General features: G+C 45.8%; 1 protein-coding gene across 2 annotated transcripts in view; it reads right to left on the reverse strand.

Annotated features, from left to right (window-relative positions):
- Positions 1–4,927, reverse strand: part of SP3 (Sp3 transcription factor) — a 60,134-nt gene extending 55,207 nt beyond the window's left edge. Inside the window, exons 1-3 of one of the 2 annotated variants that reach the window (XM_081052348.1) lie at positions 4,214–4,927; positions 3,453–3,598; positions 2,821–2,940 (exon numbers count right to left, since the gene is read on the reverse strand). In XM_081052348.1, coding sequence (XP_080908474.1) covers positions 2,821–2,940; positions 3,453–3,598; positions 4,214–4,220 — 273 coding nt within the window. In that variant the 5' untranslated portion in view covers positions 4,221–4,927. Of the gene's footprint in view, positions 1–2,820; positions 2,941–3,452; positions 3,599–3,895; positions 4,058–4,213 lie in introns of those variants that run through there. The other variant, XM_081052349.1, reaches the window with a different exon arrangement.
- Positions 4,928–8,995: the final 4,068 nt, after the last annotated feature.

Raw genomic sequence — 8,995 nt, forward strand, 5'->3', positions numbered from 1 at the left:
ACCTTATTTTTTTTAAATAAGCTGTTATTCCTTACTCATTTTTTAGCTCACCAACATTTATATACTAAGTTAAGGAACACTAAATTTACAACTTAAACTGAGGACCAGGCAATGACTTTCATATTTACTTCTGCAGTTTATTACACTACAGTACAAATGAAATAGGTTCATAATCCACAACTTCACACAAAGGCAAAACGGACAAGTTAATACCGCATATAGGTCTACTTTATTCCATTTCCTGATTTATTACAAAATATAACTATGCAACTTTTAATAATAAAGTACAAAAAAGCCTTGCCATCAAATCAACCTTGGAAATCCATGTAACAAGGCAATAGAAGTGAGGATGCCGTATGATTAGGACTATTCAGTGCTGTGCTGAGGGAACCAAAGATTCTTGGCCAGGATCCAGGATGAACCCATATCATATTATAACAAATTCTAAACTCAAAATATTTAAAGCAAATTGGCTTTTCAATGACCTTTTACCTTAAAAGTACCAAACTAAGCTGGCATAAAGTTGAACTGTGTGTATTTCACTTGATTTTAAATACAACAGTATTATATGCAATGTGGTAGCCTGGATTGGATCCTGGAACAGAAAATGAGCATTAGTGAAAAAACTGGTGAAATCAGAATAAAATCTGTAGTTAATAACACTGTATCATTGGTTAATTTCCCAGTTTTGAAAAACATACCATGGTTATATTAACATTAGGGGAAGCTGGGTGAAGGGCATAAGGTAATTCAGTTCTAGCTCTGCAACTTTTCTGTAAATATAAAATACTTCCAAGATAAAATTTTTAAAAAAACACAGCTACAAAAAAAACTCACTACAGACTTCTCATGATGTCCAGTAATTTGAATAACTAAGATTATCTAAGCACATTTTTAAGTGGAAAAAAATGCCCATAAAATCACTTAAATTCTCTCATTTTTTGAGATATACATGTCTGAAATTCATTTAAACTGGAAATAATTTTCCCATTTGCTAAGGCAAACATTCAAGCTAGTCTTACCAATTTTACTCAGTGAAAAGTTTTATGCACAGGTATCAAACATACAAAGGAAATAAATGCTCCAACTGATTCTAGTTCAAATTTATCTGGAGAAAAAGGTGATGTCAGTAGAGATCTGGTAGTTCAGAGGAGGAGGGGAAAAGGCATGGAAATAACTTTCCTACAAATGATGTACAGCCACAGCAGGCTAAAGTTGGAGGTAATACTCCATTCCTGGGGCTGAGATTCACATATACATGTATAACACATTTTTCACCCGTAACTTCCTCTTTCATTTCTCCCCTCCCCCATCAGTGAGCTGATACCTAAACTTGGTAAGTTGCAGTTACAAGAAGTTTTTGTTCCAGTTGAAAAATATTAAAAAGGTAAGTGGAAACAATCTGCTTTGCAATTTTACTTATGCAGTGGTTTCAATTTGTTTTGGCATTGTGAGATGAGGGATATATATAGTTCATAAAAAAGGCTTACCAATCTGTAAGTTGTTTAAAAGTACCAATGCCTCACACAAACATAATTTTATACTTTTACATTTTAATCTGCTTACGAAACCTGAAATCATACTTTTAAGACACTAAAATCATTCACATCCCTCTAGTATAATTCGAAGCACTAAAAATTAAAATACAACATTTCACAACATAACTTTAGCTTCGAAGCACTAAAATTAAAATACATTTAACAATATAACTTAACTTTAGCTTCGCTTTTAAAGTCTAGATATACTAACAATTTCCTGCATCCTATATCAAGTCAAATACCAAACTTTGTCTATAGTGACTATTCAAAAATCACTACACAAATCAATTCCTACAATCCACCTCAAAAAACGGAATGGGGAAAAGTTTCGATTATTTTAATAAGTAAACACATCTACATGTTAAACTCATGCAACATCGATGATTCAAACAAACATGAAATTCACAACAGTCCTAAAAACTGTCCCTAGATCATTTGTAGTTAAGCCCTCACATAACACAAGCCAGCTCCTCCCCCTGCCCTAGGCACACTAAAAACACTACAAAAAGAATCCCACCCACCCTATCAAACTAGCAATCATAATAAAATGAAAATACAGCTCTGCCAATTCCTTACATGTACTTTACTTCTAACACTGGTATTCATACTCGATTTCAAAAGCCAAAGTATTATCTAAGTAACTTCACCGATTTCAACGGTCGCCAATTAAACGTTGCACTTATCCTGCTTATGAAAAATGACTGCAAAATTAAGGAGTCTGCAAGAACTAAAATTCAACTATTTAGAATGGCCACTGAAAAAGCATTACAAAAGTGCCTACTCGTGCATACAAAAGGATAATTCGAAGAGTAAACCGTTCCTTTTCACGATTTACGGTGTAAATCAATAAGATCTAGTAACTTCCAGCAAAAAAAGCTCCAGGTTCAAAAACACTAAAACTCAAGTCACTGCCTCTGTGGTTGATACTATCTATGGCCGATAGGCTGTGCTTGAAAATGTTGTGGTGTTCAGCGAAGGAGTTTTCAACAGTGATATGAATTGCTCAAACATCCATTTTGGAGTCCTCTACCCCCCACCCTCTCAGACTTCATTTTGTAGTGAATCTGGATCGAGGTTCCGCAGTGACAATTTAGAGACAGCCTGGGCTGGCCCCTGACCTAAACAGGCGTGCGAATGAGCAGGCAAGGGCGCCCCGGCCGCGCGACCCGTCCGAACGCGGGCCGGCGCGAGCGCCCGGGAGGCCCGCGGGGCCGGCGCGCTGCAGGCCCGGGATGGCGGGCGCCGGGCCTCGGCGGGGGCGGGCCGCGCGCGCGAGACTTACCGCTCCGGCGGCGGGGGCCCCGGCTGCGGCGGCCGCCTCCTCCTCGTCGTCGCCCGGCGATGGCGGCCCTATCTTGCTGCAGGTAGCGGCCAGCAGAGCGAGCGGTGACGGCTGAGTGTCCTACCCCCGAGGGGCGGGTTCAGAGAGGGAGACAGGGGGAGGGGTGGCGGTTAGGGCCGGGCCGCCGCTCGCACAGGAAGTGCGACTCGCTCCGCGCAGGCTGCGCCCCGCCAGCGCCAGTCCGCGCTGCCCTCCTCCTCCTCCTCCTCTTCCTCCGGGAGTCCGGCTCGCGTCCTCCCGCTAGCGCGCACACCGGCTCCGCCGTCCCGGGAAAGCGGCGGCGGGCTGCGCGCCCGGCCTCCACTTTCCGCCCGGAACCCACCCCCGGGAGGGCGCGCGCGCTCGTGCGCGGACACACACACACACACTCACACACACACACACACACACACACTCACACACACAAAAGCGGCGGGAGGGGGAGCGCGGGCGGGGTCGGAGCGTTGGCGCCTCGGGCGGGCAGCTCCCCGGGCGGGGGGAGGGGAGGAGAGAGGCGCGGAGGGAGGGGAGAGGCGAGGGGAGGAGAAAGCGGCGCGAGGGGGGAGCCGGGCCGGGGCTCAGCCGCGCCTCACCTGGGCCGCCGCCGCCGCCACCGCGCCGTTTCCGTGCTGCTGCTGCTGCTGCTGCTGCTGCTGTTGCTGCAGATACTCGCCGTGGCCGCCGCCGCTGTCCACGTCCAAGGCAGCCATTTCCTCTTGTTTCACAGGCTTTTCGGGAGCTGCAGGCACAGCGCGGGGGGGTGGGGGTGGGGAGGAAGGCGGGTGGAGGAGAGGGAGGGGGCCCGCGGGCCGCGGCGAAATTATTCCGAAAGCCCGGGCCGAGTCCCCTTCCCCTCCCCCACCCGCCCCCCGGCGGCGGCGGCGGCGGCGGCTCCCTCCTCCCCTCCTGCTGCTGCCCCCGCCCGCCACTGCCTGTAACCCTCCTCCTCCTCCTCTTTCCCTCCTCCTCCTCCTCCCCGCGCTGCCCCTGCCCCCTCTCCTCTCCTCCCCTTTCCCTTCGCGCCGCTCGCTCTCACTCGCGCTTGCTCCTCTCGCACCGTCAGTCACTCACACGCCCGCCGCCCGCGCCCGCACACAGGGGGATGCGCTCCCGGCGGACCGGGCCGCCCGCCCCAGGGCCCGGCGGGGACACGGCGTTGCTGGGGCTTGAGGGGTGGACGGTAGCTGGCGGGGAGGGGAAGGAGGCGCAGGGGAGTGCGGCTTTCTGCCTCTCACAGACACTCGGTCGCACACACGGGGCCGGGAGCCGCCAGCGGCGGCCCGGGGCTGGCTGTGGTCGGCGGCGGCGGCGGCGGCAGCAGCAGCAAGGGTTGCTCTCTCTCGGCTTTACGTACCGGTCATAGTGTGTTTAGGGCACCTCAGGCGGGGCTCCCCGCCGCCTTACACATGGTGAGGAGCGAAGGCGGCGGCGGCGGGAGAGGATGCGGGAAGCGGCGGCGGACACGGCCGGAGCGGTCCGGGGATTTTTTTTTCCTATTTTGATTGACTGTGCGGGAAACACAAAAGGTGGAGCCTCCAGCCCAAAAGGGGGGAAGAGGGTGACAGCCCGCCCGGAAATCCCGCCCCTCTTCTCCACGCTCATTCGCCACCACGCTCTACGTTGGCAGTGCTCATTGGCCAGGACGCCCGTCCGTCGCTCGGCCTGGCGGCGCGCTTCCTGTTTGCCCCGGGTGGAAGGGGAGAGACAATGAGCGGCAGTGGCGGCGTAGGTTCCCGAAAGCGGCTACGGCTCGCCAGTTACCCCGCTGTGCCCGGTTCGCTCGCCGGCTGCCGCCGCCAGATCCGAGGCGCAGGCCTCTTCCACCTCGCAGGCGCTCGGAACAGGCCCCGTCAAGCTGCAGGGGAGATGAGCTGGGGAGGAAATCCGTCCCCGGTGGCTCGGCTCCACTCGACGCTTCCTCCATCCCGGCGGCACCCTCAGCCGGATCTCCCCAGGGCCTGGCGCTCTCTGAGCCGCCGCTTTCCTGCAGTGCCTGGAGGCCGCCGCCGCTCAGCCCCAGGGCTGCTGCTGCGGCCGCCGCTGCTACGGAGCAAAGCAGACCCGCCCCGCGAGCCCGGAGGGAGGGAGCTGGTATTGGGGGAGACACCCCCTCCGAAGCTGGAGGAGGATTTTCTCCCATTCAGCTCGTAGATTCACTCTGTCTGAGCCATGGGTCCCATCCCCCTTAGCCCCCGGTTTCCAATCCGTCTCCCGCTTTTACGTGCTCCGGAGGCAGGCGTTTAACACACACACAGTCTCAGTTCACCTCACATCTGGGAGGAGAGCCTTCCTTCTGGCCAGTGGCACCAGAACAGGCACTTAAAGCACGTTTCATTTAATACGTGGCGTGTATACACTAGATTCAAAAGTGCAGGATCCTTTTTATAAAAACGTCCAGTCACATCAGCATTTTGCTGCACAAACCTTACCTTATTCCCTGCTTCTGGATCGTCTTGGTAACAAGTAAAACATCTGCAAAAGCCCATCAACGTTTGCCAACATTCTTAAAATAGTGCATCTCAGCGAGTGTGTTTTTTCTTGGAACACTTTAGTTATACCTTACTTTAAAATCTTTCACTCTTTGGATCAGGTTAACACCCCTTGGCTCCTTGGCATCCTTGATACCCTGCTGTCATCCCGGGGAGGAAAATGTTCGTGTTTTATGCGTGTGTTTTGCCCGCCGAGAGACATCTCTGCCTGTTACCTTTAGATCTAATTGCCAAGACAAACGTTAAATCAAGAGATGGCAACCCTGTCCGCGGTCCACTTTTTTCAGAAATTGGACTCAAGAATCTGTTCCACTTACTGTGATGATGACATCTTGTGGGATAAAGGCGTGGGGGGCGACGGGGTTGTAACGTTCACGCCCTTGAACTAGACTTTGTGTGCTCCCAACTAAAAAGGATTCCTAATCCATTTGTGAAAGACTGAGTTTTCCTCCCTACTAACCAAAGCACTTATAACTTGCGACCTATTCTCACAGAATCAGAAACGTTGTACGGTTAATTGGCACTTAATTGTACAACAGATACAACTTCCAGGAAAGTGACCTAAAAACCATAAACGGGGGGGAGAAACTAGACTTGAAATTCTGAATCCAAGAACGGGGTTGATCTCTTCTGAAAGGAAGAACTTTAAGTCTCATTTAAGTAGAAGAATCACTTGAAAAGGTAAATAATATACACGCTGTAGTATTGTATACTTACATTTTAAAGAAAAATTAAAGTAAAATAAACGTGGGGGGTGGCGGGGATAGAAAAAGGGATGGGAGGCTGAAGAGAACAAGTGAAAACAGAGGGAGGAAAGTCACAGTACTGTCACTCTTCGTACACAGATATGTTGGATAGAGGATAGCTCTCCCCAGAAGAGATATTTGGGGTGTTTTTTCCAGGAATGGGGATGTGTTTTATGGGTCTAAGAATATTACCTCATGCCTCTTTTACAGTCTCAGTCCTGTCACCCATGGAGAGCAAAGTACTTGGCCACAGGAATTCAATTCATTGCCTCATACGTACCAATTGATAAATGGAATGAAGAAATCATTTTCAAATGTTTTGGTCTATAGATCATCCTCATAAAATGAGAAAATACTTCATCTAGTCTTTCTGAAAAGAGAAAATGACCTACCAGAGTTAACAATTCTGCTTTTAATGCAATGCTTTTAAGTGATACGTATACCAAAAACATCACTACTACACAATCAGATTCAGAGGACCCTCTCAGATCACACTTAAAAGAGTGGTCATGGAATATTAAGAAGGCTGGAAATAGTCTCTGGAAAAAAACACCTTTTCATAGCTATTCCAGTACTTTAGTCAAATTTTGAAATACAGTTGATGTTAATTAAAAGATAATCTGTTTTCTCAGTAGAAGATAGGCTCTCAATGGTACCTACTGCTACATTACTTGGGAATCGAGAATTGCAGTTGCTTATCAAGAACGGAACTGTGATGGATATTATTTATACTTTCTCCTTTCCAAAGATGATTTGAGGAAGCTCTGCGCTGGCCACTGTTTACATCACAGTAGGAGATCTGAGTGTCACTTTATTTTCCCTTATCCTCAATTCCTCATTTATTTTTTAAATCTTGTATGTGTTTTTATAAATTTTCTTAAATCCTTTGGAAATTGATGCATGTCGAAAGGCCTTAAAGACGGCTATAGAACTGCATGAACTCTTTCACCCATCTTCAACACCGCCCCCCCCTCATTTTCTCTACAAAGAGAAGGGGGCACTAAATAATGCTTGATTCACATCTGCAAGAGCCAGCCACAGCTTTGGTTAACTGCACCACACCTGAAGAACTCTGCCTTCCCTTCGTAGTCTCTACTGCTTTTCTCCCCTCCTTAGCATCTATTAAGTGGACCACATGAAATTGCCAATATTCAACCATTTTTTATCTAAAAAGGTGGAAGTTTTGTGCAGTTTCACCTAAATCGATGTCTCTTTAAGATAACTTTTGTTGCTATGATTTTGACCCTCTTTTGACCTGCCCCTGGGTCTCTTTCTAACCTGTGCATGCTGGATTTCAGGAATCTTCAAGTTTGTTCTACTTACATAATCACTATCATATTTCAAAAGTATTTTGGTTAACATTGACTAAGTATATTTAACCACCTTCAAATTTCATATCTTCCCTACTTTCTCAAAAATATACCTCAAAACCCATATCTCTTGTCTTATTTTTTCTTAGTCAACCAAAAGGGAGAGGTAACACTTTTCAGCTTTTACTATGTGCCACCTCTTTCACATCTTTAATCCTTACAGCTCTAGTAGGTAAGTATCACAGGTATGTCATTTTATAGATGAGGAAACTGAAGCTCAGCGAGATTATGGGACTTGCTTAGTGTCATTTTCAAATAAGTGGCAGATTCAAACTCACATGTGTTAGTCTCACCAATCAACATATCAAGTCTTAAGAGATCAGTTTAAGAGATTCACCAGTCCATTATGTGAAAAGTAAAGAAAAAAGAAAAGAAAGGATAAAGAACACAATAAAGTAGATAAAAGAGGTACATATTTATAAGGAAGTTCACTTTTAAAGCAAGTCTGTTTAGAATGTGAGCTCCTTGTGTTAGTGGTCATATATTTGGAATGTTCTAACCAATATTTAATAAACAAAAAGAATGTCAATACAATTACCTTGTGGGAAAATGAATAATGAATACAAAATTACAATAAACTAATAAATATTGTATAGTAAAATGTCGTTGACCTTACAACAGTTCACCTCTTTCAAGATCACCTATCCCAAATAAGTTAGACACTCATTTTCACCCAAGCTCCACACCAACAGTATCATCATGATACAAAAGGACTGATGTTTTCATAATGCAAGAAATTTCATTCTCTTTATCCAGCTATTGACATCCCTGGGTGTTCTAAATTTCCTAATTATCCATGTCACTTCTGAAGTCATCTTCATGTCAGTTCAGGAGGGTTAGTCCATTGAGAGATTTCTGAGTTGTTGCAATTTTCTGAGAAGAAATGGTTTATGTATTCCTTCTTTGTTAATAATCTGTCTTAGAAGAATACAGAATACTAGAAAGTGTCTTGTTAATTACCTTTCTTAGAAGAATATAGAATGCTAGAAATTCTCTTTGTTGTAAGTTAGCAACCTTACCAAGGAGCTTCACTTAACAAGTGATACTAATAAATGACCTAAGTTAGATGCCACTAGGTGTGGTGTCCTTACATGATGAGCAACAACCTTCAGCATGAAGTGTATTCATACTTCATGATTCGATTTCTATCTTATAATGGAATTTTTTTCTACCCTTTAATCCTATAAATCAGACATATCCATCAACTACTCTCAAAAAAGCCAACCATACCCAAGGCCTAGTTAGAGAAGGTAAGAAAAAGTGGAAAAAATAATGAATGAGGTGGCAGGGAGAAAGTTGGATAGAACTGTGGAAAATATTGAAAACTGGTTTTTACCTGCCTTGAAGGAATAGAATTTTTCCAATTACCCCTAAAATGGCTGAATTGCTACACCATGTCATCACTCCATTTCAACCCGAGGTGGAGTAAAATTATCTATGCAATTACACACACACACATATAATATACAGTATAATATATCGTATTATATATAATATAATGCACAATAATTAATAAATTATGTTCAATAAA

Source organism: Rhinolophus hipposideros (genome assembly GCF_964194185.1).
Source record: "Rhinolophus hipposideros genome assembly, chromosome: 6".
Lineage (NCBI taxonomy): Eukaryota > Metazoa > Chordata > Mammalia > Chiroptera > Rhinolophidae > Rhinolophus > Rhinolophus hipposideros.